The sequence below is a fragment of the Kwoniella bestiolae genome, chromosome 8, assembly GCF_000512585.2.
Source record: "Kwoniella bestiolae CBS 10118 chromosome 8, complete sequence".
NCBI classification, from domain to species: domain Eukaryota; kingdom Fungi; phylum Basidiomycota; class Tremellomycetes; order Tremellales; family Cryptococcaceae; genus Kwoniella; species Kwoniella bestiolae.
Window position 1 is genome coordinate 83,159 of NC_089248.1, and position 17,124 is coordinate 100,282.

At 47.3% G+C, this 17,124-nt stretch overlaps 7 protein-coding genes across 7 annotated transcripts; 3 read left to right on the forward strand and 4 right to left on the reverse strand.

Moving 5' to 3' along the window:
- Positions 1-184: 184 nt before the first annotated feature.
- I302_108603 (uncharacterized protein) lies at positions 185-2,866 on the forward strand (the record flags this gene model as incomplete). The annotated part of the gene is made up of 17 exons (XM_019194333.1): positions 185-337; positions 390-426; positions 491-589; positions 641-676; positions 738-912; positions 978-1,124; positions 1,195-1,388; positions 1,467-1,551; positions 1,607-1,670; positions 1,721-1,760; positions 1,880-1,934; positions 1,997-2,032; positions 2,094-2,157; positions 2,221-2,331; positions 2,378-2,407; positions 2,459-2,497; positions 2,555-2,866. 17 exons carry the CDS (start codon positions 185-187, stop codon positions 2,864-2,866), a joined length of 1,677 nt encoding a protein of 558 aa, XP_019043169.1.
- Positions 2,867-3,517: 651 nt separating this feature from the next.
- On the forward strand, positions 3,518-5,211 carry I302_108604 (uncharacterized protein; the record flags this gene model as incomplete). The annotated part of the gene is made up of 8 exons (XM_019194334.1): positions 3,518-3,670; positions 3,736-3,960; positions 4,025-4,116; positions 4,181-4,326; positions 4,382-4,458; positions 4,520-4,654; positions 4,763-5,071; positions 5,146-5,211. The coding sequence occupies 8 exons, from the start codon at positions 3,518-3,520 to the stop codon at positions 5,209-5,211; spliced, it is 1,203 nt and encodes a 400-aa protein (XP_019043170.1).
- A 1,237-nt stretch (positions 5,212-6,448) lies between these two features.
- Positions 6,449-7,499, reverse strand: I302_108605 (uncharacterized protein; the record flags this gene model as incomplete). Its single annotated transcript, XM_019194335.1, has 4 exons — positions 6,449-6,559; positions 7,022-7,089; positions 7,242-7,299; positions 7,362-7,499. 4 exons carry the CDS (start codon positions 7,497-7,499, stop codon positions 6,449-6,451), a joined length of 375 nt encoding a protein of 124 aa, XP_019043171.1.
- Positions 7,500-8,521: 1,022 nt separating this feature from the next.
- I302_108606 (uncharacterized protein) lies at positions 8,522-10,577 on the reverse strand (the record flags this gene model as incomplete). The annotated part of the gene is made up of 5 exons (XM_019194336.1): positions 8,522-8,997; positions 9,059-9,234; positions 9,307-9,742; positions 9,815-9,919; positions 10,004-10,577. 5 exons carry the CDS (start codon positions 10,575-10,577, stop codon positions 8,522-8,524), a joined length of 1,767 nt encoding a protein of 588 aa, XP_019043172.1.
- Positions 10,578-11,958: 1,381 nt separating this feature from the next.
- I302_108607 (uncharacterized protein) lies at positions 11,959-12,492 on the forward strand (the record flags this gene model as incomplete). The annotated part of the gene is made up of 1 exon (XM_019194337.1): positions 11,959-12,492. The coding sequence occupies one exon, from the start codon at positions 11,959-11,961 to the stop codon at positions 12,490-12,492; it is 534 nt and encodes a 177-aa protein (XP_019043173.1).
- A 357-nt stretch (positions 12,493-12,849) lies between these two features.
- On the reverse strand, positions 12,850-15,007 carry I302_108608 (uncharacterized protein; the record flags this gene model as incomplete). The annotated part of the gene is made up of 3 exons (XM_019194338.1): positions 12,850-13,198; positions 13,279-14,550; positions 14,679-15,007. 3 exons carry the CDS (start codon positions 15,005-15,007, stop codon positions 12,850-12,852), a joined length of 1,950 nt encoding a protein of 649 aa, XP_019043174.1.
- A 753-nt stretch (positions 15,008-15,760) lies between these two features.
- On the reverse strand, positions 15,761-16,720 carry I302_108609 (uncharacterized protein; the record flags this gene model as incomplete). Its single annotated transcript, XM_019194339.1, has 1 exon — positions 15,761-16,720. The coding sequence occupies one exon, from the start codon at positions 16,718-16,720 to the stop codon at positions 15,761-15,763; it is 960 nt and encodes a 319-aa protein (XP_019043175.1).
- Between the last annotated feature and the right edge of the window lie 404 nt (positions 16,721-17,124).

Consider the following 17,124-nt stretch of genomic DNA (forward strand, 5'->3'; position numbering starts at 1 on the left):
GTGGGGGTGGAGGGTGGAATCGGGAAGGGGGGTCTGGACTAGTCAGTCACCCTTAGCTATTATAATTGTAATTGTGATCGTCAAAGGATGGGCTGTTGTTTTGATATTGTAATTGTGTTTGAGATTGTTCGGAATAATCACTGAGATAATCACTTGTGACTCGGAAGCGAGTAGCATGCCAACGATGGAAGACTCGACTGAAGACAAGAATCTGCAACCCCGGACTGAAGGTGGGAATGAGCCTGCTGGAAACCACTTGACCGACGAGGCGACTCTGTTTGCTAGTCCTTTGCCTATAGTCGGTGCGAGGAAGACCACAACGAGAGTAGAAGTTTGGGTTAGTCCACTCTTCCCTTGCAGCTTTGCATAGCTGATTGAGCCGAGGGTAGTCTTGGTATTTATACTATGTTGGAAATTCGGGATTGGGTGAGTTGTCCTTGCATCCTGTGTGCAGTTGTCAACGAAGACTGACCTGGCATCATCTATATAGGTCCCTTCAACTTTGCTATCTCCGCTTGGCAGAATCTCCTGTATCTCGCTGGGTGGGACCCGGCATATCCAAGAGGGACAGTAGCATGTGGTGATGGAGGTAAGTCGTTCTCGTTAACGATTGGGTGCATGAGGCTAACATTGTTATCAGGATGTAACCTCATTGCATACGGTACTGAGCGATCAGGTGAGTCATCCTATCACTGATGAGATACCGGAGATGTCGCTGATAGACGATGCTTGCACAGTCAACTCGATCGTACTGATCACCAACGGTCTCTCATTCGCATTCCAGGCTGTTATTTTCCTCATTGTCGGATCATTCGCAGATTACGGAGTATGGAGACCACATATCACTACTGGATTTACCATCTTGACGTGGGCTGTTAGTTTTGCTTGGCTGGGTGTGGAGAAGCCTTCAAAGTGAGTCGCACCCAGTACCTTCCTTTATTGAGCTAAGAAAGAGAAAGCTAATGATGATTGAACAGATGGCAAGCTGGTACTGCACTGTACATCCTCGGATTGATAGGTTACCAAGGTGCTCTGACGTTCTGGACGGCTGCGTTCCCCGGATTAGCTAGAGACTTACCGGAGATCAAGGAGAGTGAAGAGAAGTTGGCCAAAGGGGAGACCGAGTGAGTGGCCATACCCTGTCTTGCTCTGTTTAGGATAGTGACATTGACGAAGCGAGCTGGTATGAAACAGTCAGAAAACACATGATAACAAAGACATGCTGGCTCGTAATCGACTAGCAAACGTTTCCTTTCTGGTGTGTTCGCTCGGTGAACTTGTGGTGTTGGCTATTCTAGCGGGTATATTGCAAGGTGTGATCAATGATGATCCGGATAGTAATACTAGGGCTTTGAGTATAGTCTGTGCGTACAGTGCAGGTGTATGGAGTGAGTGATATTCAATTTCGAAATAGCATCTCGTACCGCCCAGTGGCGATGGACCCTGACAAAAGGAGAAAATGATAGTCTTATGTGCGATCCCTTGGCTGTTCTATGAACAATATAGACCGGGAAACCAACTCCCACCAAGGACCAGTTATCTGACCGTTGGGTATGTGAATTTCTTGTCATAGCCTGGGAATTGGCTGACCGAGTTGTATACACAGGGTCAAGCAAATCTACCATGCGTTCAGATTATGTCTCCGGCTTAAACAAACATTCATCTACCTTGTGGGTCGCCCATCCTTGTAGCTTTCACTCGACTGACTGTGTGAGCCTAGGCCGCCTACTTCTTCTTGGGAGATTGCTTGAACACAGTCGGTAAGCTGCTTTATCCTGCTGCTCACCGATTACACTTTTGCTGACTCCCATCATAGTCACCGGTGAGCTTGCGTCACGCAAGCAGTTTTGAATATATATCTAACCTTCACCACGCTTAGTTATCGCTACACTGCAAAATGAGGTCGTCTCGTATGATACAAAGATGTTGAATTAGTAGGTCTTCATGTCTTTACGTCGACGACCAGTGAAAGACGCTGACCCCTCTCTTGATCCAGCCTTCTCATCGATGGAATTGCCGCTCAAGCACTTGGGTAAGTATCGTCAGCACTCTCCTCAATGCGACAGGGAGCTCATCGCGAATTCGTTTCATAGAATCGGAATTTTCTGGCTTATCCAAAAGAAATACACCATCCCCACAAAGACGATGTTGCTCTTCGTGAATGAATGATCTCATTTATATCTTAGTCTGAAAAAAGCTCATTAGAAATTGCTACTTCAGAACGCTTTTTGGATTCTCGTACTTTGCGCCTGGGGATGTATCGGTATCACCCAACAGAAATTCGGATTCCACAATGCATGGGAGTTTTGGGCTTATCAAGCTTTCTATGGAGTGAGTCTCGATTTTGCCAAGAATCAAGCTGACGACTCATTTACAGATCTTCGTTTGTCCATGGTATGCTATATCTGTGAGTACGGATCTAGAATTATGATGAGTACGGAGCTGATAGACCATATAGCAAGCGATGATTTCCGAAGTCGTGCCTCGTGGAAAAGAAGTAAGTCGTCCTCTCACCCATCTTACAGACGATGTGCTGAATGGTATGACGCTCTAGTTCCTCTTCTTCGCCCTCTTCTCCATCATCGGTAAAACATCCAGTTTCATTGGTCCCTTCGTCAGCAGTGCCATTATTGACCGATCAGGCAATACAAACATGCCTTTCACCTTCCTCCTTGCGCTGGGAGTGGTCTCGGTGGGCATATTGGCTTGTGTGAACGTTGAGAAGTCGAGAAAGGAATGTAGGAAGTACCTTGAGGACGAGGCTATCAGGGTGTACGGGATGAGCTCTGCCGAAGTGCTAGTTGTCGGTAGTCAGTATGAGATGGATGGGGCGAGGGCGACGGTAGTTGAGAAGGAGAAGAGGTAGATTATGTAGATGAGTAGATGTTCGGATGATTCAGACGGACAATATGCTATAATATCTGATGTAGTGGATGAGCAAGTCTGACGCAAAAAAGGCTATTTCGTCCAAGTAACCACGACATCTGTTGCAGGGCTTGAGCTTGCACAGCATTGGGAGAGCACGGAAGCACGGGCTGACGGGCACTCGTGCTTTGATGTTCCCTCAGCGTTGGGACCATGTCGATCGTGAAGTGGGTTATCGGTATGGTCGGCGATGATTGACGCATGTACCAACTTGGTTATGATATAAATTCTTCTATCTCCCTTCAGAGTGTGCTTATCAGCGAGTGTGGGTGTGATTGCCGATAAGATCGGGAATTGATCGACGTGAGAAGATGACAAGAGTGGAGGTAGTCATTAATCAGTCACTGTTACGATAACAAAGCAAGAGGAGAGAGAGAGAAGTACTCATATGCAATGAATGGGATACACGAATACTTGCATCTCCGATCACATCGCATCTGCGTTTATTTGAATGAACAAACACAAAAAGATGAACAGAACTTTTGAAATATAAATGTTTGTGGGACGATCGCAAACAACAACCCTTACCCGTATCAGACCATCTTCATCACCCATCTACCCCATTGTACATATCCCTCACCGCAGATACAGTATGACAACCTCTAGCCTCACCTTCAGTCCCATCCCCTTGCCGCCCTCTGCCAATCCAAAATACTTTTCAGACTTCGGTAGGAAAGTGGATGGGTTCGATCCTTCCCAGATGACCCCATCGCAGAAAGATGAGATTATCAATAACCTATACAAGGTCAGCTCGCTTCATCATTACTATTGCTCACGGCTTCATTGCTGATAAGTGTGCATCCATACCAGCACTCAGTGCTACTATTCAAAAACACCAAGATCACACCCGAACAGCAATACGAATTAACCCATTCATTCGACCCCGCCGCCGATACATACGGACACGGTAATAATAAGACGGGCAATACGAAATCATCCATCCTTCATCCTGATTTGAAGACTATACCTAGACAACCTCAGGTACAACTCATAGGGAATGGGAGAGTACCGGGTGAATATGAGGGACTGGACAGTGTAAGCACTGTTGTTGCTTAGTGCTGGAGAAGGCGGGTTGGGATACTGATGACGTGAGATATAGCCTCAACTTAGACATCCTCATCATAAGACTTTCCACAAGTCACCGGTATCTCAGGAGGACGAAGATAAGGGTATAACCAGGTTTTATCGATGGTAAGCCCTCTTCTTACCTATACGTAGCTCACAAGACAATTGCTGATGGGTGACTAATACTTAGGCACATCGACGCTGCGCTTTACAATCTGTCTCCACCCAAAGTCACTTCGTTATGGGCGGTCAAAGTACCCCAAGGACATACGCAGATCTGCAGATACGATGATGGAACGGGCGATGAGCTACCTGTGCCTCTGGGTACAACTGCTTGTGAGTCCGTCCCACGTGCTCCCATTTGACACCTGCTTACATGTTTCAACACCAGTCGTCAGCGGTAAAAACATGTTTGATATCCTATCTCCTGAACTTCAATCCCTGGCTGTTCGTACCAAAGTCAGATATGTGAGTGCCACGTTGTTTCTCTGCTTGTTTCTCGAGTGATAGCTGACAAGATGTATTACAGGCTCCCCACCCTTACGTCTGGATGTCAAAAGCACACGCCCTTCCAACGGGTCTAGGGATAGAGAACGAAGGATTGGAGTTGGACTTGGAAGAGTTGCCGGAATGGGAGGAAAGCAAGATTAAGACGTTCCCGGTGGTACGTTGATCACTTCTATTCATAAATCTTCGGTCATCCTTCCCCGCATCGAATCCCTGTCCTCATTCCCATCACGTCAGCTAAAAATATCACTCATTCTGATTTCAGTGCTGGAAAAACCCCGTGACCGGCTCACTCCATATCCAAGTGCACCCCTGCGGGGCCCATCAACTCCTCATTGATGCTCTACCCACCGGCTCGTCCAAAGAAAACGCCCTATACCCCGACGGCGCACATATCACGGACCTAACGAAAGTGCGAGAAATCCTCTATTCGCTGCAAAGACCAGGTATCTCACCTGAACTAGTCTATCCTCAGGATTGGGAGGAAGGAGATTTGGTGTTGTTCCATAATAGAGGTTTACTCCATTCTGTGGTCGGGGCTTTCACGGAGGATCAATTGAGGATGTTCCACCAAGTGAGTCAGCTCATGCGTCTTTGATTTGCTCGGTTCACCAGGAGGCAGCTGATATTGGCAACAATGATTTATAGTGCAATCTTGCGGCTTCAGATGATCCGATCGGACCTAATGAACAGGACATCAAGCAATACGCTTAGTACACTACGGACTCGATTATAATGAAACACAGTTGTATACGCTTTGGTGATGTGTATCAAGACGAAGAGCGTAAAATTTGTGAAACTTCCTGATTGACATGCATCGTTTACTATTTACTGACCCATCACATCAATCTTCGCCTTTATCACTAAATATATTTCGGTCTTTACCGGCTCCGCAGATGGGTACTGCGATTTGCGACATATGCTGACATGCCTCAAGCACGATCATGACTCGTCGGTCTAGACTTGCCTCTCTTCGTGATATTGCCTTTTCTTCGTCTCAGAGGATGATGGACGGGAGGAGCACTATCGTTGCTCCGGCTCGGGTTCGGGAAAAGCGTCGCACCTACAGCATATGAAGCCTGATCATACAGGGCCATGCCTTGAATTTAGCATCTCTATAAGTACCTTCTGAAGGGCACGATATTACCTCACCTCTGATTCATGCGTTTTTTCGACGGCCCTCGAAATACCGAACAATGTCTCCCATTCGGCGACTTTATCTGTTACACAAGTGATCAGTCGCATCAACTCTCCAGACAGCGGCGGACATGCACACCAATCGTCTTCGTTCCATTCTGTTTATCATAGTCCTCCCACGAGGTACACTTGCTCTTGGGATTTGAATGGCAGGGACGATGCAAATGATCAGTTGTCATCGCATGAAGGCTTACTTTCCGTACTTACAGGTCGAAGCAACTGAAGGGATTTATCATTAGGTTTCATGCCCATGGATCTCGCTTTTGAAGCCGCCTCTGCATCATTCCCACATCGAACCCATGTGAGCTTACCATTATCATAAGGGACCCTGATCCACGGGGTCTTCGTGTCTGTAGGTTTGGTACACGGTTCAAAGGTCCAGTCAAACCCAAATTCGTCTATCTCACTTAACAGCGACATTTTGTCGGTCGCGGTTCCTTTCTGGCTTGCCATGTCTTTCGATATCAAAACGTTGGATCAATGTAAGATATATGGGCGCGAAGTTCAGAATCTGATGAGTAAACTCTTTGGAGAGGTTGTGTCTATGAACCTGAATTGAGGGCATTTATATCATCTGCGAACGAGCTGAGTAACAAATGATCTGACTCGACTTTGAACGATTCTGCATTTATATTACCGAGGGGAGTTGAACACCACGAAAAGAAGCCTTTTTTGAACGTTCGAGATCGTCGCTTGTAACTCCGCCTTGAAATAAAAGGATTACATGTACTCATCCCTTCATACTGCAGGTAACCTAGATGAGTATTACTATCAGTTTAAACCTGTCGGGGACTAGCGATGTGTGGAGTAGTCCCGATGACGAAGGATGATTGAAGACTGGATCTTGCCCTATGGGGACGAAGCTCTAAGCGGTATTCAACATGAGTCAGTTCTCGATTTTCTCGTTGGTCTCAACTGGCGAGATTGTGAAGGACCCTTCAGCATACTGGCACCGTTTATGTGATGCATTTAATGTCCTTCCGCGTACTGAGTTATCTCTTCTGTATAACAAGCTATCCCGCTTGATATTATCGGAAGGATGAGGAGATGCAGTACTTGCTAACTATCATTCAAAAGGTCCAGGAGCTTTTCCCACCAATTCGAACGCCTCCTTTCACTGGCATTGCACCTCCCGTTCAGCCTCAGAGCCGTCCCTGTTTGGCTGATCAACTATGCTCTCGGGTTCATCACCTCCCCCAATCATATCCGAGCTCGCCTCATCATGAGAAGTGACAGTGCTGGGCGATTCTCGAGGGGAGAATTACGACGATCAAACGTACAAAGGGCAATCAGGAGGGTACTTTACTGCTGGAAAGTGCACGCCCACATGAGGTCGCTTGAGCTTTTTGGGCGTTCCGTAATTATGCCTTTTGAGCGAGGATGAGCTGTTAGGTTCTGAGGATTCACCATGAGTCTCGCCACATGTCGTATCGATCACGAGTCAACATGATTCTGTAGGAGATTCCTACGTCAGTAGGCATTCGTATACTCGTATATATAGATGCAAAGAGCGGTGTTAGATCTGGTGGCAAATCCTGCTCACTCACCTTCCGTGGATTTATCTGTTACAGCTCTAAAAACTGCAGTTTCCCCAGTTCTTTGCTTCTACAAGATAACACTGTGAGCTGATGCTACAGAACTTTGGAGAATGCGGATCCTAGACTCACAGCTTGTTTAGAAGGGAGTGTATTCAAAGTCCCATCGGAGGCCCTCCAGCCCTCCCTTTCCGCAAAAGCCCTAGCATGATCATCGTTACATGTCACCTGAAACTCAAACTGACCCTTTTGGTGTTCTCTGTAAGCCATTCCCCAGTGTTTAGGGTCATACAGGAAAAGCGACGTTTTGGAGTCGTGCATCGGACAGCACTCTCCATCGTGATCATCCCCACTGTCAGAATTCTTATGCCCAATACTGTAGCCATTGAGATGACTTGAACGGGGATGGGAAGGATTTAGGTGAAGGCGCAGGGGACAGTTTCAATTTACACTGCTGTATGTGTATGTGTACCGGTCCGGACAGGGCAATCGTAGCTACGCATCATTTTTTCCGACTACAGTCTCATCAAGACCCATCGCGTACAGTTTCGCTAGAGCATCAATGATTGGAAGTCTCCAGATCACCGGAACCTTTCGAAACTGAGAAGGCGGTGGGGATATCTGACACTACACATACGAAGGATACGTATTGAACTCTGGTCACTTCCTCTGTTCCAATTGCGTACCGAGGTAATCCCGCAAGACAAAGGTGATTGTGATCCTTTAATTGTAACATTGCCAATCGAGTGAGTCAGTCGCACTGTGAGGAACCGCCACTTCAAGTTCCGTTCAATGGAAAGAGTGGTCAATTTGTACATGGAGAAAACGTAGACATGGATGTAACAGATGGAAATCACAAGGAATGTATAAGTATACGTAAGCAGAGCGATCTGTCACGCCCGCTTGAACAGTTAAATATATCAATATTGCTTCTGAACATCAGAGGAAAAGTGTCACCCTTCCCGTGGTGAATTCCCCGTACATCCCAGACTCACAATTGGGATAATACCTAAAGTGACCCTCAGTTTCATCTGTCGCGGAGTATACATCGTAGCGATCACATATGGCACTTTGGAGAAGAGCCTGTGCCGTTTCATCAAGTGATTGGCGCATGAAGACTGCATGATGTTGCCCAATTAGGCGGGGCGAGAAATCTAGTGTATATTATACGGGATGTCTACATCTGTCATGTATGTCAAAGGGGTAGGGGGTTATAAGATATATATACGCAGTACTCTTGCGGTCCTTCCGCGAAGGACTAATGCGAAACCTGCATTATGCCACCGGTACGCCTATTCAACCACACCACCTCCCGGCATATTATCGCTCTTCTCCAATCTATGTACATTTCTCTCCTGTCTCTCGCCAGCCAAAGTCATGGCGAACTTGGATCTCTCCCTGAAGTATGCACCCTTGTAGTAGAAGATGAATATCGGGATAGTCACCAGCCCAGCGATGATTGCCAAAATCGTTGAAGGCCACTCCAGGTGTAATCGATATGATTCACCTCCTACGTTGGAGTAGAAAGGCGTAGAGTACATCGCCGCGATACCTGCCAGGAAATCTCTGGCAAAACCATTACCACCTGTCGCCGAAGCGGAGTATGGACCATACGCTGCAATCATGTAATCGATCGTGGACATATAGATTGCGTAGTTTGCGATACCCACCACAGCCGAGAAGATCATAGGACCAATCCAATGAGTGTGAGGAGGGCCGAGGGAGGTCCATGCGAATCCGAACAGACCGATACATTCCAGTGGGGCGACTACGGTTCAGTCAAAGTGTCAGCGGGCGGACATGAAAGAACAATGTTCGATGGTACTCACGCCACAAGAGAGGTTTCAATCGGATTTCAGGAGGAGTACCATGGGGATCTTTTCGGAGCGCTTTTCGTTGAGACATGAGTGGTGGGATGTAGAGGAGGTAGGCAATGAGATAACCGATGAAAATGGGTACGAATGTTAAAGCCATCTGTTCGGTGGTGAAGTCCCACTGCTTGAATCTACAAGGCAAGACACAAAGCTATGATTAACACTTGTGGATGACACAGATCTGAGTGAAAGAGGGAACTCACACTGGCCCAAAGGCTTCCAAGAAAGTGAAAATCAGAGCGTCCGAGAAACCCGATAACAGGGAACAGCAAAGCACGATAGGTTCTCTCACGAACATCTCGAACGGTCTGATCCAAGTGTGCAAGATCTCCTTGATGGTGAACCTCTCTCTGAACGTCCGGACCTCGTTGGGACCAAAGACGTTGGTCCTGCCCTCTGCTCTGAGTTTCTTGGCGTGTCTGTCTAAGAGGACGGTTGATCGAGACTCGGGAACAAGGAAGAAATGAAGGATTTGGACGAATCCACCGAAGATCAGTTGGACCCAACAGATCCATTCCCAGCTAAGATTCGCTTGAACGAAGGGACCGACGATGGGACCGATGACTGATCCTCCAACTGAGGAGAAGACGATGAACGCCACGGCCCATTGTTGTTCGTTGGGGTCGTACAGATCGGCGACTGGGGAAAGTTTTGGCGTAAGTGTGAGGTCAAGTTTTACGGTCGTTGGACGATATGGACAGCTCAACTCACCCATTCCTAATGTTACTGAACCACCTGCCGAAGAGAAACCACCCAATACTCGCGCAACGACGACGGTACCGAAGTTGGGTGCGAGAGCGGCTAGTATCTGCCAGACTAGGTACATCACGACGTATCAGCATGGAATGCACGATCAAGAAAGAAGTGTTCTATCGTACATTGAGGAAAAGATAGACTCACTGTTGACGAAGAACAAACTAGTCTGCAAGACCCACCATCTACCCAATTCTTCAGACCATGGAGCCCACAGCTCACATCCAAAAGCATAACAGATCAGGAAAACACATTGACCGACTCTAGCACCTTGTGCCGAAACACCGAATTTCTCTTGTAAGAAATCCACACCATTCGCGTAGACCGATGCGTTGAAGTTCATCGAACACTGGACAATGAAGATGACCGATAGAGTCAACCATTTCTTTCTAGATGACCATGCATAACCCAAAGCTTCGGGAGCATCTTCCTCCTGCAAGACGATCTTGCCTTCTTTGGTATGTTGTCGATGCATTTCCTGACGCTTGTACCCTTCCACGTGGGCTACTGCCGCTCCATTTCCCTTGGGTGGAAGGTACCCATTAGGATCTTGCGAACGCTGAGTATACCCATCATCTACTTTCTCATGTTGCTGATGCTTGTAGCTGAATCGGGAGAAACGATGTGCAGGTCGAGGAGGTGTGGGTACAGCGGTTTCGTCTGAGGATGATCGGCCAGAACCAGAGGCGACATTTGGCGTGTCGTCAATCTTTACTGACATCTTGTGGGTAGTCCTGTCTTGAGCCAACCAAACTTGCGTTAATGTGTGATTACCAGGTATTGACTATGAATGATTTATTTTGGCTTTATCTCGTAGTGATATAGGAGGTAAAAGGAATTCTGAAAAATCACAAAGGGAAAAGAGGAAAAGAGCTGGATGATTTTACTTATCACTCTCTCGCTATCTATATAAACATATTTCTATTGCCAATTGAGCAGCAATACGATCGTCAGGTAATACGGTATGTCATGACGCCTCTTACCACAGGGGTTGTTGTCTTTTCCTTCGGCTGGGACCCCGTTGGTCTGCGTTAAAATCTGCATGACAGCGGAATTGCAGCGGGACGAGACCCCTAAGCTAGCAAGCTAAGCTCCATGGGTCCGAAATTGAAACCGAAAATGAAATTTAAACGAACTACGCATGTCGACCCATATCGTCGCTGTCACCTCATGGGTTCCCATAATAGTTCACGCCAAAAAAAAAGATTTGTTATTGAGAAAAACGTATGAGTTGTGACGTCAAGTCCGTAAATAACGATGGGAATCCCTGACATGCAAGGCTCTGTTTTCCCGCTCCGAAGTGTTGCCGCCGGCTTAAAAGTGGTTTCCTCTTTGGTATGAGGGTTCAGAAACCTTATGCTTACGGCCGTGTACTGTTTTTCCATCTCCACCGCGTGAATAACGGTTGTCATGATGATAGAAGGCTTTCTGGGCGGCAGGTCGGTCTTCCTCTAGTCTCTTAGGAGCATGGTCGGTAGTAGACTTGAGGAGTAGACAATGTGATACAGCGTATACTTTGCAACATGATCACTCGGGGCTGACGTGGAAACCTTTGCTCCAGGGCTATTTCCTCCACATATGAGCGGATGATCTACGCATCTGGTGGGTGTTATGTGGAGTTTTCTGTTACGTACATCCCTCTTCAGAGTCAAGTATGCGGTATTTCGCTGCTGACATTCTCGTGTCAGACCCGACTCGACCATGACTGTTCTGTACAAGGCGATCATGATAGACACCCACATACTTGATTATATACAGGTCTGCAGGACACAAATGGAGAGGGGGAAGGAAGATGGGTGAAATGTGGGAGGAATAAATAGATGATCATCAGCGATGTGGGTGGCTCGGGTCAGGTGACGATTGATGCTGCGAGAAGTGGAGAGGTAGAGAGAGAGAGTATATATACTGAGTATAAGTTACTGACCATCCATTCATATATCTTCTCCTCTTCAACCTTTGATCCCAACACTAGGCCATATTACCATATTACAACAACCTCATCACCTCAAGAACAGACATACATAGAGACATCACCTCTCCTCACAAGTCTCACCCCACAGAACAAATTACGTGAACCCTCGCGCGAGCACCAAATACAAACAATGACGTCCAACTCCACCGTCCCTTCTCAACCTATCCCTACCTCTTCTTCTTCTTCCTCTTCGACGGCTATCCCACTCACCAACGACAATGTGGGCCCTGACTCTCTCGCTACCCTCGAAGAAACTCGAAATGCGACCGTATCCCCACCTATTGACCCTACAAAGCTGAACAATCAACCTGTTCCACTCCCCTCTCCACCTCTCCACCCAACACACAGCAACGGTACTGGTTCTTCTCCCTCCCACACCGAGTCCAATACCACCCTCCGATCCCCCACCGGCGAGCTCGGAGGCGGAGCGACGATAGAATCTGCATACCTTGATGGTGCGATGCCTGTCGAACCTTCCTCTCACCCTACCATCGCCGAAACCGGTGTGTTATCGCAATCCCCCGTTGATGGACCTGGACCTAAGCAGGGTCAGTTGAAGAGAGCCGAGAAGCCTAAGAGCGATGAGGGGATCATTAAGCTGGGAAGTCTGGGAGGAGAGGGATTGAAGATTAAACCTCCTACTGAGAGCCCGACGGGTCATTAGGTGGGGATGGGGATTGCGGAGGGGGATTAATGTATGGAAGAGAGAATTGGAAAGATCTCGGGAGTGAGGAGGAAGAAGTATACTTGTAGACGTGGGGAATATCGGGTAAAAGTAAGAGAGTAAGAAAGGGTAGAAGAGAATATATCTGGCCAAGTTGAGTAATAGTAATCTATACCCTAACACACGAAAAATTACACCCCTGTCTATAGCCTTAGTAAACATGTATCTATAACTACGTCCCTCTTGGATATCGTCATAACATGTCGGATGCATGACCTGATGAGTTGGGAATTATACATCTCGTGCTGGGTACTAAATCATATACAACCATAATTACAATGTCCGTGACTCGCTGTTCTACATCCCTCTCTTACCTTCCTCCCACACCACTTTGACTCTAGGAAACCTCAAGCTCTTCTTCCCCTTCCCCTTCTTATCCTTCTGCATCGACTCGGACTCGCTAAAGTACTCCACGGTGATGGTCTTCCCCACAATCTGTTCAGGGTGCTTGGCATACCGTATACGTTGTTCTGCTGTGAATCCTGAACCTACAGATACGGGATGTCCATCATGTTCTATCCATACGTTCGCTAGAGCTTCGTACTCTCCAAATACTCCATCGACGGACAGGCGCATCAGGGAAGTGTCAAGGGATAGGACGGAGTATTCGGCATCCATCCATTTTTTGAACTTGCGTATGTCGGTGCTGGGTAAAAAGTCAAGTCAGTATTGCAATCTCGCCAGTCATCATGTACAACAATTGCGGTATTTCTCAAACGGACTCACCTCCTCTTTCCCTTGTACCCCTCGTCCTTCCTCAGAATAATCCCTTCCCATCCTTCCCTCGCAGCTCTCTCAACCATCTCTTCAACCTGTTTCGTGTCCTCCACCTTTATCTGCTTCAGATCTTTTACCATCTTCTCCTTTACACCCACTTCATCTAGATACCCATTCAGCCACTTGCCCAATACCCTAATATCCTCTATCCGCTTTCCGAACTTCTTCCCCAGTCCCTTCATACCTCCTAAACTCTTCTTAGCGTTCAACTCGGAGTATGATAGAACGTCAAAAATGAAGTACGAGAGATGTTGAATAGTCGTATTCGAGCGCTTCATGAGCGATATGGTAGATTGGAAATCCTCTGTGTAAGCGTCATTCGCTATCCACATTCCATCTGCCAGACTCCCATCGTCCCTTGCTTGAGCTACATTCAGCTCTTCTGGTGTTTTAGGTCTCATCACACAGACTTCTCCGTCCAATACCAATCTCTTGATCACTCCTTCTGGTCGGGTTTCCACGATGAGCGGATCGATATCCAGCCATTGTCTAAGTTCAGGTAGTTTTGACAGATGTTGGAGCTGTTCTTCCAGCTTGGATAAGGAGGAGAATGGCTTGCCGGCACGTGAGACGAAGTGGACTGATATCAACTCCAAGGGCTGGTTGCTTGAGGTAGATTGAGGAGGTATGAGGAAATCCAAAAAGGTTATACATCTCACACCGTCTAGCTTTCTTGAGGCGTACCATTGTGAGTTGTCTTTGAACAACGAGTTGAAAGGCGGTTCAAGGGATTTACCAAGGGCCACTTCGAATTTGTCCAAAGTTGCTGATTTGGGATGGATGGGTGTTTTGCCGGTGTTGCCTGAGGGGGGTTCGGAGGCTGACTGAGGCTTCACTGAAGGGGATGTTGGACGTGATGTGGACGAGGAAGTGGTTACAGGTTCACTGTTTGCGATGGTTTTGGCTAGTACTGGGGTATCGCCCGTCCAAATGACCTCCTTCAATGTATTTGCCCCGAACCCAGCCGTGAGATTTCTATCTAACAACCTCCCAAAAGTATCCATCAGCTCTGGATCCCCCGTAATCCCATTCACCAAGAGGAAATGATGAACTGCATTCTTCGCCGCGTTTCCCGTTATCCTCTTCTGCGATAGTGCCTCGAAGAGCTCGATGGTAGTTTGGGGAGTATATCCAGCCGGTATTCCCAACGATGGTGAGGAGTTGAGATATTTCTGAAAAGAGGCATACGTTAGGTGCGTACGGAGATTGGGGTCGTATACGCTGTTTACCATCAGCGGGGTGTCAGCGAAATGGGACGGACCGATTTCCAGAGAGAGAGTTATGAGCAGCCGTAAGGTAGTCGAGTACAATAGAGGTTTCTGACTTGTATACGATCGGTTCCCACTCACTATTCCAATAACTCCCTCAGATCCGGATATTCAGCTATGATCCGCTGTTTACCCATCTTCGAATTCTCCGCTGATACCCTGCTCTGCAATTCTGCGATCCTACTCAGCTGTGATGCTATCGGCGGCCTTCCATCTTCTTCTACCTGATAAGATGAACTCTGCTCCAAAGTGGATGTAGTGAAGTACTTCGTGAGTGGACAGCGCACCGAGGAACCAGCCTTTAGACTCGTGGTCGTGGGTTTCAGAGGACGAAGATCCACCGATATCGGTCTCGATTTTGCCCGCGACGAAAGCGCTGCTGTTGGTACGAGTAACGCCCTGCGTGACATGTCACTGGTAGGTCTCTATTCTACCCAGTGTCCCTATGCGTGGTACTATGTAAACGGGGATGGGAATGAGAAGAGAAATCAAGTTATCAGTGTGCTACTAGAATGTATGGGTGATGTTGTTGTTGACGAGCAAGTGAAGGAATAAAATGTGGGGACCCACACTCCACACCCAGACACGTGGATATGACGTTACAAGGTCACCGGTGGCAGCAGGATGATACTTTATTACTACTGTACGAGTAAGTGTGATTCTCGTATATCATGTGGAGATGAGAATGAGATGACGATTAAGACAGCTCTCGCTAGATGATAATACATGATTATCACTAACGTAGTCTTTTCATTGTTTTCTGATAGCGCAACAGCTCAACAAGTGATTTTACTCCTATTGAGAAACGAAGCTGACTATGTATCTGACAAATTACAGAAGACCGTTCAAGGAACCTGTCTACCTAGCCATCATAAGCCCATCACGACTAAACTTTCACTTCCTTTCTGGTTTTTGTTTTCTTTTGTTTTCTTGTTCCTTCCTTGTTTCTCGCGTTTTTTTTTTTTTGTTATTTTTTTTCTTATTGTTTTTTGGTATTCTTTGTGTTCCAGAAAATACGTCCACGTTCCCTCCTTTTCTTGTTTGATCCTTCCTTAAGTGACATATCTACCGCTCGGTATCGGACTCCTTGATTCAAGACGCATCACGTACCCTCGACAGAAGTTGTATATTCACAGGGCTTGATTTACACGATTGTAGAGAGCCTAGGCTGCAGCTGTGAGCGTGAGCGGAGCGCGCTCATTAGAGGTCTCAGTTTGTTCCCAGCGGGCCCGCTCCCTGGCAGCCCGTGCTGTAGGCTCGTTCCATGATTTGCTGAATGCCGTTACGGTGTCTGCGAGCTGTCCTTTCGTGGACTGTTTAGCCGTCGACACTAACGATCCAGTCCACTCTTTACCAAACACTTTGATCATGGCGTCAATCTTGCTCTTGGCGGTAGTACAGTCCGATGCTTCGGTAGTCATCAGCGTGTTCATCAACTGATCAATAGCCGCAGATGATATACTCCTGCTGGTATCATCCTCAGCTAAAGAAACTTGAGACAGGGCCTTTTCCTTGCCCAACAGACTGACGATAGTGTCGATCTCTCCCTTCGCGGCGGTCTCGACCTCGTTGTATGTGGAGGTTTGACTTTCAGAAGCTCCGGCATTTGTAGAGCGTCTTCGGCTTCGTCTTCTAGTCCCACTCTTGATTGGCCTCTTTCGCCTCCTTCGGTTAGTGGTGGATGTGCCACCCATAGCCAGAGAAGCGTTGAGCTTGGCTTTGTATTCATACCACTTGCTATATCGCTCCATGTGATCGTAGCGATTATCAGTCCCATAATCCGAGACTTCGCTCCAGATAAACTTGAGATCGTCTATATTCTCCGTAGTCTGTCCCTCGGATAAGAGATCGTCTACATCTCTCACTGCGTTCTCACCATCCTCTCTATCGTTGATGAAAATCGCGTTTTGGATCTTCTCCTCTAGGTTCTTGCGGAATTGCGATTTATCGTTCTGGCTCTCCCCGGGCTGGAGCAGCGTCTCCGAGTAGACGGAATCGTCTGCGTCCACTCTGTATCGTGTGGTAACGCGCAGCCCATTTCTGGTCGTCATACTTTCCTCGGTTAGACGAGATTTAGAAGAGTCATTGGCGTGTTTATCGGTCAGAGCGGCTTTGGATGACATAGTCTGCTTTCCCTTGTCAGTTCAAAGCTTATGGGTAGTGCATACGAATGACTATGGTAGTGGGGCTACATACCTGTGTTGATATGTGTAATTGTTGCTTGTTGCTAGGATGATATTGTGAGGACTTATATTGTGCGTCGAGTGGCAAGATCAAGAATGAAAACAAGAACACACTCACTATTTATAGCTTATGCGAGCTTCCAGATACGTCATAACGATATCTCAAATCGAGTCGAGTGAATCGAGTAAATTCGAGTCGATCTGAGGTGTCGGGTGGAGCGTGCCATAAAGGATGAGCAGCAGCTCAAAGGGTGTCAGAAACTAGTCCATGCCGAAGGCGTATGGTCGAGTCTAGGCAGTTCCGTGTATCGGCGAGAGTGCATAGCTTGATTGACTCAAATTTG